Raw genomic sequence first — 23,689 nt, 5'->3', positions numbered from 1 at the left:
ATATACCAATCGATTCCTTAAAATTCGATTTCCACGCGTGAATGTTTGCTAGTTGGGACATCGTCGCGTTTAAGAAATATTCACGAAAATAAAATCGGCACTTGGAGTACCCCGGATTACTATTGCGTCATACTTTTTTTTCGAATTTTCTTCTGTTATTTTCGTGGTATCAATATTTATTTTTCTTTTTAACGATGTTTTAATTAATAATTTATCATTAATTAATCTTTATTTGTCGTATTTCGTATTATATTCGATTTTCATACGTGTACACACACACACACACACATACACGCGCGCGCTATGGATATAGCCTCTACACAGCCTACATCATATACACACACAATTAATTGTCACTATTAATATCAGATTTCCATTTTTCAGATTTCCAAGAATTCTATGAATTGGAAAAGCACAGGACATAACAAGCAAGGCGGGGAGAGGAGAGGTCGCGCCGATGTACACGATCTACGTCATACAGGTATGTTTTTCTCTTTTTGAGGACATATAATAGGGCTTGATAGAGAGAGATAGGTCGTATTTGGCATGTATACACTCCTGCGAATTTCCAAGAAATTCTCCGGCCGAGACCGAGACAAAAACAATCCAGCATTCGGCCTTTATTTCTATAGAATACTTCGGCGTGTACGCACTTAGAAAAGCATCGATTAATTATTTTTCGTATTTTAATTTCGACATATATTTTATTTGATCACAATTTTTACTAATTTTCTAGGATTTCTTTATTATAACAAGAATATTAATAATTCTATTTTTATTCTTTTCAGATTATCATTGCAATCGTGCGCGAGCAATGTGTTAATCGAGTGTTGTATCGCTAAAGTGAAAACATAAAACTCGCGAAGTAGAAGCAGTGTTTGTACGTTAATAAAAATTCTTACGCGGTTCGCGAATTAAATCAACTGTGAGGTGTTCTAAATAAGTGTATCGAATCGATTGCGCGCAAAGCAATCAGTTATAGAATCAGTGCTCGTTCGTACAAAGTTTTATTTTTCTATTTTATTTAAACAATAGAGATGCGCGAATTAAATTACGTGTCGTTTCGTAATAAATAAATAGTTGTCGCGTATTAGAATCAGTGCATCTTGGAAGATGATTAAGATAGTACGTCTTCTATAACAGAATATTGGTAAGTAACATTATAAATTTTATAAACAATAATTTTACTATCTTGTGACAGTAAATTTATTCGAAATCTGTTTTACATCTTTTTGCAGATGATCATCGTTATAATAATTCACAAAAGTCTCAACCTAGAACAATTCGTCGATGTCTACCTTATCTAATTTTCAACCTATGGTGGATCTACTTCTTTTAATTTCGAGCAGCAACGCGGACGAGTGTTTTGGAGCCATCAGAGAACTTCTTAAGTAGTGAGTGAATAAAATTTAAGTCCCTCCAGTGCTCAATCATGTCGAGGACGAAAGGTCCGAATCGGCACGAGTTACTGGTTGTAATTTTTTCCAATAAATTATCGACGAGCACGTGAGTAACTCTTCTTTTGGATTTACTCACGACTGATATATATTTCATTGTTTGTTTATTGTGCATGCTTATTTTTATTAGCTCAGGATAGGGTCTTCTTGTTTCGTCAGATAGAGTCGTTTTTAATTAACAGTGCAATTAATTCGCACTTTTTTGTTCGCGTTGTTAGTGCTGAAATCGGATATTGATTTATCCGATTTCGTCAATAGAAAAAGCATGTTATGTCGTCTATGTTACATGCATTTCTTCGTACATGGTAAATTTGATCGCGGTCCATTTGGATTTTTTCTATAAAAAATGAGCAAGAAGACAAGCGCGACGGATAGATTCTGAAATACAAGTGGCGCATCATGATTTTGTTCTTTCATTAGTATATAGCCGCTTGTTCGAAGGAGTCGTCCGAGGTTTTTTATTGCTGCATGAAAAATAAATGAAATATTCAATCAATTTTGTTGATAAAATAAAAGTCTCAGTAGAGTCATCGCTTTTGTAAGAAAAAAGTCGAGTAAAGTAATTGCAAAAGAAACAAAGAGACTTGTAGAATCATAGCCCGTAGGCCTAGTTGATAAGTTAATCATTTTTAGCTCAGGATTTTCAGCAATTAATGTACTAATTCCCGTTTCTCCCGCCCATATTTTCTGCGTTCTCATCTGTCCGTGTGCCCAGGTGTACTCGTATGGGTGAGAAACAGTTAGTATGGGTTTAGTTTTAAGTTCTCCCTCTTTGGCGACTGTCATTGCGTTAGTGATCGTGCACGATGTACCTTGCACCTGTGTGTGTGCGTCTTAGGCGGTGGATTGTGCATCGTTTCGCGAAATTTTTAATCATTCACATAAAAAATATTTAATTGTTTTCACTTGACCATATAATGGATAAAATTCGTATGTTATTAATACGTTAATGTACTACTAATATTTATATTGAAAGTGCGTCATACAAAAAGACGTTCTATCGTTTTGAATATTAAATGCATCGTATTTTCATGAATGAAATAGTACTCGTATGTTACTAGTATGCTTATACATATACTAGTACGTACTAGTATTTATATTGAAAGTAGAGTTTTACGCAATGGTCACTAACCTTGTCAGTCGATTTCAGCAAATTGGTACGTACCCCTAATTAGTTAAGACTTAGAAAAAACGTGGCTGAGCTAGGGTGTCGGAGGTGCCCCGGGGCATACTCTCTAGTGTAGGCTTTTGCACCCTGGCGGTATGTGAGAGAATCGTGGAGTGTGTGTGTTGGAACGAATGTTTTGCTATTTTTAAATATAGGTATAGGTAGGTAGGTAGCATACTTTTCTGTTTGAATGTGTCTTTAATTTTAAGCAGGTAGGACCGGGTTAGACATATGCGATAATTTCTATTTAGAAATAAAAACTTTTGTCCCCGGATATTATGCAAAGTTTCAGTAAATTTTAGAATCATTCTGCATCTCTATTTATTCTCTCTCTCTACATTTTCCTGACACTTTGCATTGCAAGATACATCAGTATCAAAAACAGTTTAAAGATCCTTGCAATTGTTAAAAAATTCATTTCTTTCGAATTAGCAAAGATTTTTGAACATGTTAGATACTTAGTCTTAAGTATATTAACACTTTGCATTTCCGTGTAATTTCTGGAATATATATTTGTTAAATATGTGTAGTATAGAAACAATAAGAAGGATACAAAGTAAATGTATTATTTACTCAAGTAAAATAGTAAGCCCATAAGATGTATCTTAGATGTACCATTTTTTAGTTTTGTTTGATACTTTCTAATTATTTAAATGCAAAGTGTTAGCACTAGGTTCATCGATTAGATTGATTATCTGCAGGAGCATTCGAGTAAATGTACCTGTGTTGATGCGCACGATTGTTGGATTATTTTGGTCCATTGATCGTCCACAGGTTAGGATAGTTAAAATCTTTATTTTACAATCTTTTATTTTTTATTTTCTTTTTTCTTTTTTCCATACATTGCACTTAGGGAATGCTCCAATGCAGTGGTTAGGGCACGAAGCAAAGAAGAGGCTATATGCCGAAGAGGCCCCCACAAACTGTGGCTCAAGAGGGCAACTATCGACAATAAATCATTTTTTCAGAGGATCACATGCTCCTCTGATAATGGTTTGTTGTCTTATTATTTTAAACATGTCATTTTGCTCGTCATTAATAGTAATTGCATATGGAAATGATGGACCATATGTTATAACGTAGATTCACTTGTTTTCATTTTATCTTACAGGAACTGATAGTAATTGATAGGGAATTGAAAAGTGCATCTACATGTTGACGTGTCATGCTATTGAATTATAATATCGTATGACTAATATATTTTTCTTTTTGTTACAGGTGACCATCGTTGGATTTGCTAACGCCAATTATTTTCTGTTTTGTTTATCAGAGCGCCTAAAATGGCTGCTATTTGAAATATTATATGTATATATGCATTACTGGAGGCTATTTATTAGCTATTATTATTTAAAATTTCTTTTTATATAAATAATATAATTTCATGCAGTTTTGAGATATATTAAAGATTTTTTTTTTTGAGTTGTTGCATTCTTAAAATTGTTTAGATTTGTTAAATTTGATATGTTATTTGAAATCATATCATTATTCATGGTTAATTAAATTTAGTATAAGTATAATTAATTGTTAATTCATTTCAGTTATAATTGCATTCAGTATTACTGTAGTAATAAATTTAACGTTTATCACTATAGTAATATGTTTATCCATAAATTGTTTAATTATTGGAAATGTATGTTTCAGGTATACGACCTTAATTATTGTATGGATTCGGTTTGCTTTTTATATTAATAGTATCAACAGGCATAGAATAAAATTGCATGTCAATGCAGTTTTATTCTATTTATTACTATGATATTTTTTATTCTGTTTTTCTTTATGTTTTCAGGTATTTGATGATTATAATGAGTACGTTATTATATATAAATTAGAATTGAAACCTATATGTAATTAATGCAAAAAAATTTCATATTATACATTATATTATACATTGGTGAAGTATATTAGTAAGTGTTTTGGTTTTCTATATTTTTTATTTCTATTGCATGCTAGTCTATAAGAATATAATTATAAGGCATGATGCATGTTGGGATTCTTATGCTTTATTTGTTTACGCTTAAGGCATGTTTCTCTTAATAGTACTATTAAGAATTCTAGTTTTAAGGTTATATTATTTTTAAGGTTATATAATGTAAGATAAAAAAAGGACAATTCGGTCGATTGTCTATTGATTAGACATTAAGGTAGTTTAAAAAGTGTGGATTGATTTTTCTCATATCTCCAATCACCTTATTTAACTTTCAAATCTCCAATTTTAGATTTGTTTAGATTTATTAATATTGCATTGTAGTAAAAATGGTTGGAAATATGAAATTTAATGTTAAGTATGCACAATTATTATTGTGTAGGAAATGTTTTCCATTAAAATATATATGTAAATAGTAACATGTAACGTAGTAGTGATTATAAAAATGCATATACTTTGTACATGTCCGGGATGTACAAATTATATGTAAAAATAATATCAATGGATAATGTCAAAATGAATTGTTTGGTACTCTTGAAATAGATATCCAATGTAAGGAATCCATACTTTTTCTTTCGGGTAGGTCAGGGCAAAGTCGCAATTTGATGCACCCTCGATTGATTTCGACCGATTCAAAAGAAGGTCCATTAATTGCGACTAATTAGTATGTTATAGTCCGTGGATCTCCATACGCAGCAACCTCCACGCGGTGAGATCTGGGTCGGTATTACTTGCGATTTATATTAATCTAAATCATGTAACGCAAGTACTACCGGGCAAATGGCTGCATATTTCAGTATGTTTTGAAAATACTTTTTTATTCTAATCGTATTTGAGTAATATATTTAAATTACAGGTTGTTAATAATATTTAAACAAATGGATGGATTAGTTGAAATGATTAAAAAAAAAACCTACTGAATATTTTCAAATCGAAATTCAAATCGTGCGCTTGGATTTATTGATATGTATATTTTTTTTTTATAATAGGAGAAATAATAGTTCTTCTCTTTCCTGCAAGTACGTCCTACTCCCTATGTTTTCTCTCGCGTAAGACGTCTCGTGAGTTATAAGCATGCCGCGATATGATTAATAACGTGCTTACTCGCGTAAATCAAATTAAACGACGGCTGGCGGTGGTCGGCGATAGTTCGTGAGTCGAAGAAAGATACGTAACGAGTTGGTTTATTCGTTTAAACTAGGTTGGAGAGATCGTAGTCTGCTTACGAAAGATACTTCGGTGCTGGTAGGAAGATCGAGAGAATAAAGTCTCCACTAATTAACGCTTAAAAAAGATTTTATTTTTATTTATTGTTTTCAATCGAAATGTTTTACAAATAGTAGAGAACAGAAGTTTAATTTATTTTTACATTATTATTTTATTTCTTTTCATTCTTTTTTATTTTTATTTTTATTTTTTCAAAGGGACTGCTAAATTTTGTATGCGTGTATTTACATACCTCGAAAAAAGCTTGAGAGTCATTTTATCAGCTTTAAAAAAAATAAAAGAGATAAAGGAACAAGGAAAAGGAGAAATCGGGAAAGAAAGACGAGGGGGTGGAAAGGAGACACGAGAAACATCGATGGTAATGTTATACGTTACTTCGTCTTTCTCTTCCATGGACCACCATCAAAGATACGATCGAATTCACAGAGAGAAATTTGTTTTCTTGATTTCAAAGAATCTTTAATGAATATTTTTTCGAATCGATTCATCAATGAGAAAGACGATATGTCTAAAATATTTTTTCGATTAAAATCGTTCTCGTTAATTTTCGTTTATTAATATTAATCACTGGGGAAAAATAATTGACTCATTTTATAAAAGTTGATTTTTGGAGTGATAAGGATTAAAAATCAACATGTACACATATTATAGTACCGTTATTAAAATACTCACGATTTACCTGACTTCTTCTGATCAGTCTGGTTCTTATGTGGCAGGTGGCACCGATCTTGATATGAAATAATGTTCGTCGCCTAATAGAGCAAAGAAGGTCGCTATATAGAAGGAACCTGTAGTCAGTTGGTTGTGGAATAGAACCGCGGGGGGTCGTCTAGGCATTAGTTAAACTTTAAGATCTATGGTTGGAGCTCGTTTACAACGTTCGTTACGTTAGAAGACATGATTTATAGCTTACTCGGGTATCCTTTGACGTCAAGACGTGCAAGTGTTAGTCTAACTTATGCCTATTACATGTCTCTCAACGATGCTATTCTACATTTTCACGGCAGCTTCGTCCTCGTATAAACGATCTATAGATCTTTTCTGAAATAATAGATCGACTACTGTGCGAATTGTTACTTTTTTTTTCTCTTTTCTTTCTTTTTTTTTTTTTTTTTTTTTTTTCTTTTTAAGAAAATAGTAATTTCATTAACCATGTCAACGATCGCGTGATCTATTTTTTTTTTTCAGTAATTTTGTGAATAAAGCCAAGTATTTATTTTATTCTTAGGTAACAAAAATATGATTTTTGATTAGGTATTTTAATATAGAGAAGCTCTTGAAACAATATAGCTATACTTTATTTCTCTATAATAATTTAGCAGGACCCTTTTCGAATGGTAGAACCTCGGGCAATTTTTCGATATATCGATTCGTGCAATCTAAATATCCTTCGCTTCGTTAATGCGTCGACATTGGGCTTGAAACTTTGTTAGTTAACGTGTAGTCAAAGAGGTTAACTCGATGTCACAAGACATTTTCGATCGTATTCAATGATGTTACTCGTTCGAGTTGTAAATGGAAATTTGTCTCTTTGGTATCCAAGTGTATATCATCGGTTGGATATGCAGAAGAAGAAGAAGAAGAGAGACCAGACCGAATACTGGTTCCTTACTCACATACTTGTTCGATGCATGTATGTATATGTGCAACCATAAGTCGCAAGTAATTTATGATATACACGAGCTCTCCTTTCGTCGAGCATCGTTTTACTTTAGACAAATGTTATGGGGGATTAAAAAAGAAATCGAGAGTATAGTTTGGATAAACATAAATCAGATATATGCTAATAAACGATTTAGTCTATCTTTTATTTCTTATCGGTCATTATTATATCGTTTATACTTATATCGAATAAGTATAATCATTTATTTTCTTTGAGAAAAATTTCCTTTGTCATTTTAGATTAATCGATTATATCTCGAATCTAAATCTCTTGAATTTATTTGCTTGTAACATATTAGGCTATGAAAATATATATGTACGATATCGTTCAATATATCGTTACTTTTGTTAATTGCTATACCTACCTACCTACCTACCTACCTACCTACCTGTCTACCTACCTACCTACCTACCTACCTACGTACATACGTACATGTATATATACACAAGAGAAGAGAGAATTTATTTTCCTTAGAATCGAATCTCGCGTTTTCTGTAGCCGTCGCACGTATCGAGGGCGACCTATCGAACAAATTAGCGGTAAGATAAAGTCGACAGAGACAGATCGAGTCTTGCTCCGGCACGATACAATTATCCACGATTCTCTCTCTCTCTCTCTTTCTCTCTTTTAAAGTCTCATGAACTTTTTATAGTTTATACAACTTCTTCCATGTTACCTGAGATCGTACCATATTTGTGTGTGCGTGCGTGCGTTCGTGCGCGCACGTCCTTTTATTTACTTTGATTCTTCTTTAGCATTGTACAAGTATTGCAAAATGTGAATATTTAATCATCGATAACTTTTATTTTTTCTTTGGTGAAAAGACGTTGCGAACTATTCCTTTAATATATTTGAATGAAAAAAAAAAAAAAAAATAATTAATTAAAAATTAGTTTCGATTATATAGGCTATGTAGTTCGATACTCATCCTTTGAAATTTGTTCAACCGGTCGAGTCACTCTTTCGACATGCGAATATTATCTCCCGACGAGGACAAGGTACTGTCTGATCGGTTCAGATACAAGTTGTCACCCTTTTGGAGTAACCGAGTCAAAACTAAGATCAACGAGGACATTCGAGAGTTGATTCATTTATTTTTTCTTCTTTTTTTCTTCTTGTGAAAAGATAATTTTTTTTTTTTATACATATAAAGAATATTATTATCGATCTCTCAAAGTAGAGTAGAGGATTTTAGCATCAAATTTTAGGATAAATTGGATTGGGTAGGTCCGAGATAAGAGAAAAAACAATGAAAAAAAAAAAAAAGAAAATAAATAAATAAAGAAAGAAAGGATAGAAAAAGGAGAAGAGCTTTTTTGGGTTCGGCAGAAATTGATAAGACTCTCCAGCGCATTAACGTAAACTGTTTCGTGCCAATAACGTTATCCGAATCGAGAAGATTCACTCGACGAAGAAACAACGAAACATTTCTTCTTTTATCTTTCTTTCTCTCTCTGTTCATCCAGAGAACATTTTTCTAGATTTATTTGAGGATATCAAGTCGATAAAAACGTGACCGTTTCTCACCTTTGACTGAAACCAGATTGCTCGAATAATATTTTAAGGAGATTCTTCTCTAAATAAAATGGATCCTTTTATATCACCATAAATTTATACGATAAATTTATTTGACCTATTAGGGGAATACAATAAGATTTATCTTGAAGTAATTCAATTCTAGATCTCTTTATTTCTTTCTTCAAACGATTATTGAAACGTATCAGGAATTAATAATACTTAGATTTTTTTCTTTTCCATTAAAAAAATAGATTCTTAGAAATTCGATTCGATTTTTACTTATTTTTTCAAAAGAAGAAAAAAAATTACTGAAACATTTTAATATCGAGTCGGAACGAATTAATAATACTTAGATAATAAACCGAAACTGAAACCGTGTGTCCGAGCCATGTAATGGATCTCTTAATCGCTACGATTCGTTTGACGAGATTAGCTCCAGTCAAATCGCCCACGTAATCTCCAATCGTAAAAGGAGTCTCCTCCTCCTCCTCCTCCTCCTCCTCCTCCTCCTCATCCTCTTACGCCTCCTCTTCAGTCGTATATTCGAGAATCATTTCGTCTAATTTATGAAAATTTATTCACTGCGAATCGACGAATCCAGTCACTGAATCCAACTGCCCCAGCTATATTTTCAATTACTTTCAAACATTATTACGAGCTTCCGTGAGGCAACTTGCGATCGTTTCGCATCTCGAAGATCGATCCAAAGAGGGGAAGGAACGTAATCATCTTTAATTAAAGTCGACCATATTAGGGCCAGTATCGATTAATGCCACAATTTCTGTGCATAATATTGAATTATTATGACTTTCGTAGATTATGACTTTCATGTGTTAAGAGAAATTTTACGAATTTCGAAAAGAAGATTTACTTATTTTTATTGTCTTTTTCTCTTCTCGAGGATACTGTTATTGTAAGATTAAAAGTATTAAATTCGTTTTTTATAATTATTACAACAGCTTTATATTTATTTATTATTTTAAAACAAAAAATAATGTGTAGTAAAAGTGAATTGGTTCTTTTAGTATTAATTAAAAAGCCAATAGAGAGGTTTTTCTTTTGACGTACAATTTTTTTCGATCTTTCATTTAATCTTTTAAGTATGTACAATATATCTATAACGCATTTCCTTTTTCTTAAGAACATAATCCTACGCGAAGGAATATTATCTGCCAAGTCAAATGGTTTTACTTCAAGGAAATTTTACTCGAACGAAATATCGTTGTATTTAACTTCGACATGTCGAGCGGTCTCGTTAATTTCACTAATTAAGTTAGCGACCGACTGCTCCTCGCGCTCATAAGAATTTTTTCTTTTCTCCTTTTTTTCTAGATCCATTTTTTGCGCTTTCTTATTTCTGTTAGTCAACATCCTCAAACTTGCTATTTTCGTCTCACGTGAACATTGCATTTCTTTCACTTTGATTTCATAACTTGAAATACATTTAGTATGTCGATCAATGTCGATATCAAAATGATATTTTTAAAGGAAATAATAAAAGAAAGAAATTATTATAAAAATAAATTCTCAAAGAGTACTGTAAAACAGAAACAGAAAAAGAAAAAGAAAGAAATATCAATAGATATTTTTGAACACGAAAAGATTCATACTATAAATCATTTCTCTTTTCATATAACTCTACGTTCGTTTTTTCTTCTTTCATCCTCTCTTAATCCCACTTGCAAGGTGTCTACTTTAATCATGAGAAATTACCAAGCGTGAACTTTAACCTTGCATCCAAGCTACTTATTTCCCAGAACGTCATCGACAGAGATAACCTACCTAAATGCATACTCTCTCTTTTTAACGTCAGAATGACAAATATGCACACTTAAAGATATTTATACCAGTGGATCACGTCAGATTTCGTTCACAAGCGAACGGATTATCTTGTCCGTAAGAGATATCGCTCGTATCATTTGTCGTGTCGTAACTTCGCCACGGTCCATTGTACATACATACAACGTCTCTAAGAAATTTCAAGACCAGAAGCTTTTATATAAATTGTTACCTATTTATTTACTTGTCCCTTGCGTCCAGAAAAAAAAATCAAATTCTTTTTTCTCGTTATTAATTTTCATCTTTCACTCGATAAATTTATTCGAGCAAAGATTTTGAAATTTAAATATAAACTGGTAGATATATGTAGATATATATGATTATAAGGAATAACTGAAATGAGTGTTCTATGATATATGTGACTAGTTACAGGTATATATAGAACTTTTCCAGGTTAATAAATAAGTCATTCCAGTCATCGAACTAGTAGGTATATTCGATCATCGATAATAAGAAAACTTTGACATTTCCTCTATTCAAAAGTGTAGATTCTTCGAAGATTTGAAATATGTAATCGGATAAATTCTAGGTAATATTTCGAAATAGGTTTAGATAGAGGTTTGGGGCCATTAACGGCTTATTAATATGGTTTCTAGTATACGATCGACACAACTCTCTCAATGATAAACAAAAAAAAAAAGATTTCTCGTTTATGGTCGAATAAATCATAGAGGACCATAGAGAAGGAAATCCCTTTAGGGTCAGTCTCTCTATAAATTCTTACCTACTACGACGACATGACCAAAGATCTGATCGTTGGCAACGTGAGAACAGTTCCATCGATGATGTCTAAACTGATGTCGGCATTCTCGAAGACCGAGCTCGGCACCCTCACCGACAGCAGGCATCGCGTGTGGCGCCTTTCTGCACTGTTCTCTTTGACTCTTAGCCAATCCCGGAATTCGCCCACAAACGGCTGCGCCGACGACCACCGCTCCGACCACCCTGAACAAAAATTAATCTGTCATCTATATGCTTTTTATATCTTCTCTCTTTCTCTTGATTGTATTTATATATATATATATATGTATGTATGTATTTTATTGGAATGTCAGGAAAATACGTGTATCAAATGTCCTCCAGCTTCTTCAATGTTAACGCACAAAATTTACATGAATCAATAAAATTTAAATTAAATGGAGAAAACAAATATTAAGACTCGGTCTAATGCCTCATTTATTTAAGATATGTGCAAATGATCAATATTCAATTTGTTTAGACAAATATAAAATAATTAAAATCTAAACTAAACGTTATATATATATATATATATATATATATATATATATATGAACGGAGAAGTGGCATGAACTTTCCATTTAATATTTCTTATGGCCGATCATCATCGAACAGAGTTCAGTAGTGTCCCTACCTGATCCTACGGCGAATTAAATTTCGATAAATTTCGACCTGTGAAAGTATCGAACGACCCTGTCGACGATGAGTATGCTCGACACGTTTCATTAGCATTTTCAGTCTTGGCTTTCGCTTCTCTATCTTTTTTTTTTCAACTCCTCTTTCTCTCCTTATATTGGATTGATCAAAAAATGCATGCCACTTCTCCACTCGCATATATCTATCAAAGTATATGAGTACATGTATTCAAATGAATTAGTATTGTAAATATATATATTGAAACGAGTTATTTGAACAAATTTTTACAAATTTTTACTCGACGTAGTTTTCTTTTTCTTTGTTTCAATACATTTTTATCATAAAAAAAATCTGTAGTAGCAAGGTTTTTTTAAAAATATTATCCTATCAGATATTACTTTGGACATATGTATCTCTTCTTTCTTTTAAATCTGCTTTTATCGCATAAAAAAATGATAATTTAACGTAGTAGCATGGAATTGTCTCTTTTTAAGAACATCATCCTCCTATCAGATTACTTTGGACGTAGACTTGACAGCATATCCAATCGGATCTGAGTAGCGCATAATTCGTTTCACGGCACGTTTCCATGGTTCATCCGACTGATCGTACGCTCTAATAAACACGAGATCGACTCTCATACGAGCACTTCTCTCTCTCTCTCTCTCTCTCTCTCTCTCTCTCTCTCTCTCTCTCACTCACACACTCACTCAGTCACTCATTCTCTTTCTCTCCCTCTCTCACTCACTCTTTATACATTTCGTACGTTCTCCGATTTCTCAAACATCCTTCTCATTAAATCCGGATTCCTTCTATCTCGTCGCAAAGCGTTTAATCCGGTTGGACAGCTTCTTCCTCGATGTCTCAGGCAAATCTTTGGACGTGTTGACTCATGATCGATATTATGAGTGATCGATAGAGGAAACGATTTCAAGTGTCACCGATACATAATCCAGAAACAAACAAACTCTCTACAAAGGTGGCCAGTAAATGATCGATTTTTCATCGTCCCATTTCTCTCTCTCTCTCTCTCTCTCTCTCTCTCTCTCTCTCTCTCTTTCTGAACCATTTAGTCGATAAAATAGCGAATTGAAAATAGCCCAAGGGTGTTTTATCGGTTCTCTACGCTCTGGTATAGAGTGAGTAAGAAAGAGAGAGAGAAAGGGAGATGTAGCAGATCATCCGAGCGAGGGAGGTAGGCAGCTTGAATTTCTGAGAAGCATGAAATTGCGACGATTACGGTCATCCTCGAGGCAACAGCTATTTGCATTGGAATGCGTGCTGCGATCATGCTCGGTGGCCGAAACTGAAAATATACCCTCATCACAAAGACGATCTATGTACAAGGTGTTTTTTATATATTACATTACTTTCTTACATTTTATTTCATTCATTTAGATATTTAGAATGAAGAGTAATAGTGTTTCCTTCGTTTCATTGAAAATATTTGGTATTTCTCGTGAAAAAATTGTTTAGATACTTGGAATCGTGATAAAAGTATTTTCTTAGGTTCATCGAATAATAAACTAATTTAAGTTAACCGCGTAAAATTCGTTCAGCAAGTGCCTCTCTATACAGTATGTAGACTATCTACGTAGTCGTTAACGCCTAATGTATAACATTACGTCCTCTTCCTTACGGAGGCTAATGACGTACCTACTCTTTCTCGATGTCTGCAACGTATCCGATGCAACCATCACCGTCTTTTCGTCGTCCTCCTCCTCGCTTATATTTCCAACGAAAGCAGATCGTTTAGCGATTTATAGACGATCAGGTTTGAATATTTTTCGAGAGAAAGTGTGTACTTGATCAAAATTCATTTCTCTGATAATGGATTTTATCGACAATTTTCTTCTTGATGATATACTTCATTTCTTTTTTAAATTTAAATTAGAACCTTTTCATTTGACTTGTATTATTAAAGAATAACGTTTATAAATATAGGTTATCTCTTAAATCAGCTGTTCAATAATCAAGATCATATCAAGATATGATAATAGAGATATCAGGTAGAAATATCCCTTGTATTTATTAATTTCAGTTAGTAAGATAATTAAAACATGCACTATCTATAATTTCCTAAACTGCCTCATCTTTATATTTCTTTTTATTTCAAAAAGATTAACTTTTATTTTTATTATATATATATGTTTTTTTGTATACTATCCAATGTGCAATTTATCATCTAAAGCTTCTTGTTTTTCTCGTTGAAATTGTCGAGGTAAATACGTTACTATGTATCATAGTTGGATGTAGAAAAAGAACGTAAATCCCTTGACGAGGACTTTGACCGAGAGACGAGCGTAAGATGGGCGCTAGGCGTTCGACGCGGAACGACGGGGACGATTACGGTATATAAGCTTGTAAGACGTACATACAAGAAGCAGGCGCATCTCCTTCTTTTGATGATATCTTCTCAGACTTCTCCCGATGCGAGAACGCTACGGGGGTTCGCTTCTCTCGCCCTCTTTCTATTTCCCATGACTTTCTATGTAGCTACATAGATAACTACATGTATATAACTGTAAATCTCTTCATGGTCGTCCACGAGATCAAATCGACCAGTACCAACAGCTTCCAATAGACAAATCTTTTCTTTTTTCTTTCTAACATTTTTATTTAGAAAAATCTTCTCTTATAGAAAGAATTTAAGGTACAGTGTGTTAACAATAAAATGCCCGTATTTTGTTTTGCTTCGATTTGTTTATCAGAACGTTTCATTATAGATTCAGTTCTATTTATATTAGTCAAGTTCAAATCCAGTTTACTCAAGTATAAGACCAGTCTGATAGTTTATTCTCTCCAACTCAATGTTATTTATTTAGTAATATTTTTTTTACTTGCAAAATATAAATGTATGGCATTTTCATTTAGAATCATTCATAGAAATTTATAGATATCTATTTATCTGTTTATTCATTTTATTTTCTTCATGAGACAAGCTAACAAGCTTTTACCAAGAGATAAAATGTTTTAGCAGCAAACTTTCGTCATCGATATCGAGCAAATCCAGGCAACACACAATGTTCTAACTACAGCGAAGCAATGCATCATCTCCTTATCCACTTTGCAGATTCACGACTTGCGATCTTTGCTTAGAGATACGCGTATATATGCATGTACATACTCTCCTCGAAACGAGAGAGTCGCACGTGCTTGAACACGTGCGGAAACTACAGGATTCTGAGTCTCTTCGTTTCGTTTCGTTTCGTTTCGTTTCGTTTCGTTTCGTTTCACTATTGCTACTTTGAATCGTGAACCTTTCGTAAGACAGACTCTACCGTTAGAAGTCGCTATTTATTTTATTCCAAGAGATAGTGCTCGACACTACGATTGGAACGCACTGTATATATATATTATATGCATCTATGCAACCATACATTCACCTATCTACTATTCAGTTCTATATATACAGGTCCTATATATAATTTATATTTTTATTATTATTTTCAATCAAAATGGTTTTTAAAATGATTAGAATAGTATATTTATTTATTTTTCGGTTTACTTCTAATGTCAGAACTTTTCTAACTAAATTTTCTACAAATCGTGAGTTTTTTCTTATTTTCTTTCTTTTTTATTTTTTTTTTTATAACTCGTTTGTATTTATCAAATAATAATTTGTTCTCTGGGTACAACACCTGTTACTGTACTTGTTATAGATATTTATCTGTTATGTTGGAGAAGAAAATATCCAAAAGAATCATTCGACAGGAACGGAACGCAAATTGCATTTAATTTAAGGATATACAGACAAGGTGAGAGAGTAAGTGAGGGAGTGTAAAAGGACGTTAGACCATAGGCGTTTATTGTTTAACGAGCCAAGCATAAAAATAATCTCTACGTTCGAGATATACGGCGTACAGGTGCGCTCGAGATCGAAAGGTATCCAGGTATTCGGGGTATCCGGCTACGATTTATCGTTCGCGTTCGTTTTTATCTTACGATACTTTATTACGGCCAAGTACAAACTCGTGTTCCGGATGAAAATCGAAAGACCTCGGAGAGATATTCCTTCAGATTGGAATTTCTTTCCTTACTTGCGTAATCCCTTGTCACTTTTAGTTTTGTATTCTGTTTCACTTTAAATTTTGCCACATATAAATTTATTTTTTTTGTTATATACATATATATATATATATATATATATATATATATATATGTATAAAATATTCTATTTAAGATATTTATTTTAATATATATAGAGAATTTACTTAAAGAATTATTTATAATGTTCATAAATTTAGAGAGAAAAAATAGATATATTTTTTTAATTGAAGTATATATTCTAAATAATTCTCTAAATTCATATAACTATTTAATCTATATTTCTCTTTCGAAAAGGAAGAGAGATACTCTCTTCTCACCTTTCTGACATCATCGTGTTCAGCTCGCGTGACTCTTCAACGAGAGATTTTAAGAACAGGACTGCCCGTGGCGAATGGGTTTCAAACTTTCGATACACACCATGACTAATCCAAAATGCCATAGAGAGACGTTGACCAAATTCATTGGGATAGGTCCTCGCTACAAAATGACTATCGTCCTTTCTTACGTTTGAAAAATCTTTTCTTTCTTCTGAAAGAATTCGATATGCCTTAGCTGTGAAAAAGCTTTTAACACTCCCTTCCTTGTAATTTTTTTCGTAAGAAATACGATAACAAAAAAGAAAAAAGAAAAACAACGAATTCTTAACCCTTTATAATTTCATATAACTTTGACATCACACTATGTGTTCGTTTATTTGTCCCAACATTATTTAATAATTAATATTTCTTATATATGAATAATACTTAAATAGATTATATATATAAATATTATACTTAAAGTTTCACGTTATATAATTTTCTTTTTAGAAACGAGAGACTAAAAAATTAGGTTATATAGAGGGTTAATACCATATCTCGATTCGATTGAGAATTTTCTCGTTTCGAAAAGATACCTTTCTCTTTTTCTCTCTTTTTTACTCTCCTTCCTCCCCCTCTCTCTATTCATATAAAAAGCGTCTTTATCCATGCTCATGATAAGTCGTATTGCAAATACACACGCGGGTGTATCCGAGTTGATCTCACCCTGGCCAATATGCTCCATCCACTTTGCATTGCATATGCGCGATACGCATAGATAAGGATTAAGAACTTACTAAGTGGTCTCTCTCTCTCTCCCTCTCTCTCCCTCCCGTTTTTTCTTCCTTCTCTCTTTCTCACTTACTCTGCCACTTCCGAACCACCTTGTCGTCGTCGTTCCATACGTGGGCCGGCTCGTTCTCGGTTAGGCACGTTATTTAGCGAGTGGCCTGCGGCTTTTCTCTCTCTCTCTCTCTCTCTCTCTCTCTCTCTCTCTCTCTCTTTCTTTCTTTCTTTCTTTCTTTCTTTCTTTCTTTCTTTCTTTCTTTCTTTCTCTCTTTCTTACTTACTCTTTGCAGGGACACGCGTACAAGGCAAACTGTATCGCTTTATATCTAATTCCCATATTTATGGCGCGATTATTGAATCCTTTGAGTTTCCTGGATCGCCGATATACAACGCCGTACTACAGGCTACGGTGAACCACAGAGAAATATCCGTTCGTTTGAGAAATTATTTTCTCTTACGATAATGCTAATAATGTAACGTTGTTATTGGGATAAGCTATTCATGCTCTCTCTCTTTTTTGGTTTCTCTCTCCCTTTCTCTCTCTCTCTCTCTCTCTCTCTCTCTCTCTTTCTCTTTCTGTGGATAACAAATTAATTGGATTATCATACTATACTCACCCATTCATTTTACGAGTTAACGATAAGACCAAGACCAACATTCGTGACGATTTTTCAATTCATTTCTCCCTTTTTCTCCTTCTCCTTCTCTCTCTAATATACGTTTACTTAGGATATATGATCTTTGAATTCTCTCTGGAGATAATTATAGTGTTCTCATTTTTCTTTTTTTTATTCTGATAGGTCAATCTTGTACCACTTTATAAGTAATAGATTTATCGTCAAAACATATGATATCGACATGAAATAAAAATTGGAAACATATCTACTTGATATCAAATTCTTAGTCGTTTTCTCGTAGATATTGATAGAATTCACCAATTAAGAATCGTTGATTAATAAATATCGTAAGTGAACGTCCAATTAACAAGATCATAGATTTAAGATCAAGACCACCTTGTCGAGATGTAATTAGTACTTATGTACAGAGTAATATAAAATAAAAGGATAAACCAGTCCTGTGATATCGAAATCTACAGTCAAGATCAAATAATCGTTAGATGCACACCTAATGGAATTTCGATGAATCTTTTAACACTTGGAAGATAACGAAAAAAGCAAGGGAAAAAAAAATACAAAGAGTTGTGTGATCGATAGATCCTAAAGATCGTGAAGGGTAAAAGATGGCGAGAGACTTTAACTGATCCTAGAGAAAACGACGTTTATACTCAAACCGAGACTAATTAAAAGGATCCATCGAGGGAGAGATCCTCGAGGTATTTGCGCAGATAAGATCAACACCGACGCCACTGGACACGAGAAAACGTTCCGTGCCTCAAGACTATTTTCGTGTTCGCCAGGTGAGAGATTTCATTGAGTTTCTCGTAAATTTTCAAAAAGCCATACCCTCTCTCTTCTTCTCTCTTTTTTCTTTTCTTTTTCCTTTTTTTCTAGAAATTCACTTGAATTCTTTACCGACATTAGAATTTTTTCTAACTATACGTATATAAGGATAGCGTTGATCCTTCAGATAAAGCTAAGATCTATTCTTTTCTATCTTCTTTGTCAGTCTTACTATTATATTATGATATTTACAATTGATTTTAAAAATAAATCTCCTCATCAAATCTTTTGTTTGGAATTTATAATGAGTGACGAGTCAAATAAGCTTTTCTCTTTCTCTCTTTTTGAATCTTTCTTTGAAGGAAGGAAGAAGATTTGGACATTTTTTTAATTACAGAAATAATGTTGATCCTTCTAAGATCAAAACAGTTATTTTTTATCTTCTGGATGATATTAACTTGACATATCTACAAAGGATCTTAAAAGAAAAAAGAACACTCGATCAAGACTCCTTTTCCTTGCGATCTACAATGAGTAACGAGCCAAACAAGCTTTTCTTTCTCTCTTTCTCTTTCTGAATCTTCGAACGAAGGAAGAAGAAGAAGAGATACGAAGCGGTTCTTGTATAATTCCGCGATATTATCTGCTCGCGAAATACGAGCGTATCTTGGACCAACGAAACACGTTCTTTTCTCTCGGCAGAATGATGAAAACGGGCCGATTCCCACGCGAGAAAGAAGTCTGTCCGGTCTCTGGTCAATTTCGAAACTCGTGTCCGGTCGGGTTAAATGTTAACACGGAAATTATGTTAATCTTGCGATGCCTCTCTTTGTTTCTCTCTCTATCTCTTTCTCTTTCTCTTTCTCTTTCTCTTTCTCTTTCTCTTTCTCTTTCTCTTTCTCTTTCTCTTTCTCTTTCTCTCGGATAAAACGCGATATTCGTCATCGACCGTATGCTTGTGGTTTTCTACTTATTTTTTGCGGTACACCGATTATGATGATCATAGTTTCTTGTAATTTTTTTCCGTTTTCCAATTGTGTTCCTGCGTACAAATCTCTTCTTATAAATGTCTGGGAAAGTGTTTTACGTGTTCATTATTTTTGTGTCCTATGATTATTCGATTATACTAACATTGTAGCATCTTTTCTTCTAGCATGTACATACATAAAATATATATATATATATATTTTTTTCTTTTATAAAAACAATTCTTACAAACCCATAATGTTTTATATGATATGAATAATATAAATGGTACATAGCTATATAATATAAATGATGTATGATTATATATCAAAGTAGATATATTATTTGAAATTTTCCGCGAGAATATATAAGAACTGATTCAAAATGAAAGGAAGGAAGCTTTCTCGTAGAACAGGGAAGTCTATTCGTATACACCCACGCTTAACACATTGCTTTCCTCTTGCGATCGCGTTCCTCCCCCTCCTTAAGAAATTCATAACTTAGCATCAAGTGACTTGCGAAAGAGGGGCTAATCGCAAAAAATACGAGACGAGCTTCGTGTTCCTAAAGATAGTCTTCTCTCTCTCTCTCTCCCTCTCTCTCTCTCTTTCTCTCTCTCTCTGGAAGTCTCCAGCAAATCCCGAACGAAGTAGTTGAAATATAATTTCGTGGATTAGCGCGGGCGTTGGTTATAAATTATTATTTTTAAGTCGAGAGTATCATATGAGAATATCCTGGGAGCGCTCACCTGTATACCCAAATAATAATAATAATAATAATAATAATGATGATGATAATAATAAGCACAAACACGACCCACGTTCAATTTTAAGAAAAGGACACGAAGCTCACACATAAAATGTACTCTTAGAAAGGTGCTTCTCTCAAGGTCCTTGTATTTTAACACTAGATTTATAGTAAAAAAAATTTTCGAAGTTCATACTCCCTTCAAGTGCCAGAGAAAAATTAAATACGTATATTTTTTTTTTAACAATTTATCTTAACATTTGTAAACAGTATACCTATATTTTAAGATTTCAGTAGGAATAACTATAAAATCAACATCTTTTAAATATACTATTAAAAAGATATATCTCGTCTGGAAAGAAAAAAGGGAACTACAATGTATTTCTAAAATATATCTACAGCATGTATATACAGTGATATTTCGCACTGATAAACATTTTTATTAGTTAAATAAAAAAAAAATAAAAAAATAAACAGACTCAATGGTAGCAGGAAGGAACGTCAAGAGAGTAGTTGACCGTTACAAGAAGGAGCTATTATGGCTAGGGAATTTTTTTAAAAAAAGATCGAGTCGCCTAGACGAGATATATATATATATAAATACTAGTTTAGTACATATATATACATATGTAACATATACGTGATAGAAAGGAGGAAACGGAAGAGAGAGAGAGCTCAATGATCACGTACCTCTCCTCCGATGGGCGTTTCTCTCGATAGAGAGAGTGGGAGAGGGTGGGTGGAGAGAAAGAAAGATAGAAAGAAGAGGGGGCAGCGATTCAATTTATGTCCCGACAATGTGGCTTTGTCTCGCCAAATTATCATACATGAACCTACATGCATAATCTCTGAACAGTACATTATCATATCATAGAGAAACACGTTATAGTACCGGTTCTCCTTTTTCTCTGCCTCTCTCTCTCTCTCCCTCCCTCCCTCTCTCTCTCTGTCTCTCTATCTTTGTATTTATCTATCTCTTTCTCTCTTTTTTCTTTTTTGCTTGTACTTTTTTTGTTATACGATTTGTATTTTTATGGTTGAATTTGTACTGCAATAATTTAATGAATTTTTATCCTAATGCATACATAGATTGTTTATTTTAATCATGTTTAAATTCGTATCACTCAAAAGAAAATGTATGTGTGTTGATACGAGAAAGAGAGAGAGAGAAAAAGAAAATCTTACGGTAGCACGTGTGAATAAATCTACACCGTTGGCCCACCCACGAAGAAACTTCACGATCGTTTTAACCTCGTGCCAACGTTCTCGCAGATATATTTCCATTTGCATAATGTAATCTTCGATCATCCGTCGAGGGGAAAAAGTAAAGGAGACCCCTCAGCCTCTAAAATATCTGTAATTGCCAAGTGTTTCTCGAAAGCATGATAACTTGATGACATAAAATCGAAATTTTCTATCTTTTGATTTTATCTTTCTGATATAAATTATAATTTTTGTTCCTCGTATATTTTTGATATTTATACAAAGTTAGAAAAATAAGTTGATTAGTATAGGTATCTATGTAAAAAATTGGTACAGTGTTCCAACGTGCTTATTTTATTGTTACAAAGATCTATTAATTTATTATTATTACTATTATTATTATTATTATTATTATCATTAAATTAATGATTATTATTGTAACTAACATTGTTAAAAAAATTTGGTGAAGAAGATTTTTAACAAATCGTGTGTTTTGAATCGAAATGACATCAATCCTCGTCTCGTTTAGATGACTTTAACAGCTGACCAAGACGTTACACGTCTTTCTTAAAGATTAAATTTATTTGGCAAACTTCCCAGAAGGGATATAATATCGAAATGAGAGAAACAAACGGCATGCACGATGATAGGTATCGATTATTTATTAAGATTGCTTCCAACACGAATACCTTGCTGGCATAATATGTGGGACAGCGAATAAACTATGTAGTAGCAGAAACGAGACTCTCGACTTTGTACAATATATTCTCGAATGGTTAAGTCAATGCAAATTGCATACTAACTAAACGATAAATAATTCCAGTTGAATATATAACGCAAAGTCGATACATATTTTTTTTAATATGAATAATTAATTAAACGATAAATAATTTAAAATTCTAAATGAATGAATAAAAAATATATGAAGAAAAAAGAAATACGAATACATAATAAGAGAAATCGTTTCCATATCTGATTTCATTATCATCAAGTATGATATCATAATTCTAATGAAAATTCTAGAGATTTTATCTTTTAATTCGAATAATTAATTAATTATATATAATAAAATAATAAAATTGGAATAATAAAAAAGTCATTTCCATGTGATTTAGTCCCATGAAGTGTATCATAGTTATAAAACAAAAATCGAAAAGATCTGTTTGAAAAGGAAGAAAAGAAAAGAAAAGAAAAGAGAAGAGAAGAGATGAGAGAAAAAAAAACCGGCGAGATTTTACTTGGCCTTATACCAACCGTTTTATTGATAAACTTTATGTCCCTAGAGGATGCGTTATTTTATTGGAAAAGTTGCAGTGAATGATGTCGAAAGAACTGGAAATCGGTGAGAGGTATTCACACCTGCCACCATCTCGATATTTATTTCTCTTTCTTTTATTATTTCTTCCTTTCTTTCTTCTCTTTCTTCCTTGAAACGATCTTCATGGATGTTGGCTGCATCATCGTAATTCTCTCATGGATTCACTAAACGTGATTCCAAGAAAAAAATCATTATATTAAACGACTATCGTAGACGGATTTTAATCATTTTCTAAGACTCTCCAAAGCTACTGATCAACTGCTACACACTATTATTCTCTGTGTATATATATATATCCACAGGTGTTACTAATTGTTACGATAAAAACTTCAAGCCTACGCTCACCGTTATGTCTTTTGACGAGACACTTTTAACGTCATAGTTTCTTTGCTTAGTTCGTGTTTAACTTAAGTTTTGAAGAGATCTTATCTCTCTCTCTCTCTCTCTCTCTCTCTCTCTCTCTCTCTCTCTCTCTCTCTCTCTCTCTCTCTCTCGATCAAATATTTATCATTAGAATTTCAAATAGATAAAATTGTAGATATATTGTGTTTCCAATTTTTTCTTGTAAATATATTATCATTTATATTTATATAATTATTATTCTTGAAAGAAAAATCATAAATATATATATATATATTTATTTATTTATTTTTCAGTTTTATGTACTCTCAATAAACTTATGTTTTCGTAAAATAATGTACAATTTCTGTCTGAAATCGATAATGACCGGCTGTCGACGTAATTATGACG

The 23,689-nt window shown here is 32.8% G+C and overlaps 1 protein-coding gene across 4 annotated transcripts in view; it reads right to left on the bottom strand.

The window, feature by feature from the left end:
* LOC118445372 (protein Wnt-7b) overlaps nucleotides 1-23,689 on the bottom strand; it is a 42,813-nt gene that overhangs the window by 8,150 nt on the left and 10,974 nt on the right. For all 4 annotated transcript variants that reach the window (XM_035874755.2, XM_035874753.2, XM_035874754.2 and 1 more), the window contains one exon: nucleotides 11,521-11,741. In XM_035874755.2, the coding sequence (XP_035730648.1) occupies nucleotides 11,521-11,741 (221 nt within the window). Of the gene's footprint in view, nucleotides 1-11,520; nucleotides 11,742-23,689 lie in introns of those variants that run through there.

This window comes from Vespa mandarinia, chromosome 18, assembly GCF_050613455.1.
Source record: "Vespa mandarinia isolate Hongniang chromosome 18, ASM5061345v1, whole genome shotgun sequence".
In the NCBI taxonomy this organism is placed as follows: domain Eukaryota; kingdom Metazoa; phylum Arthropoda; class Insecta; order Hymenoptera; family Vespidae; genus Vespa; species Vespa mandarinia.
The sequence above is the reverse complement of the archived record's forward strand: the minus strand, read 5'-3'. Positions and strand labels throughout refer to the sequence as shown.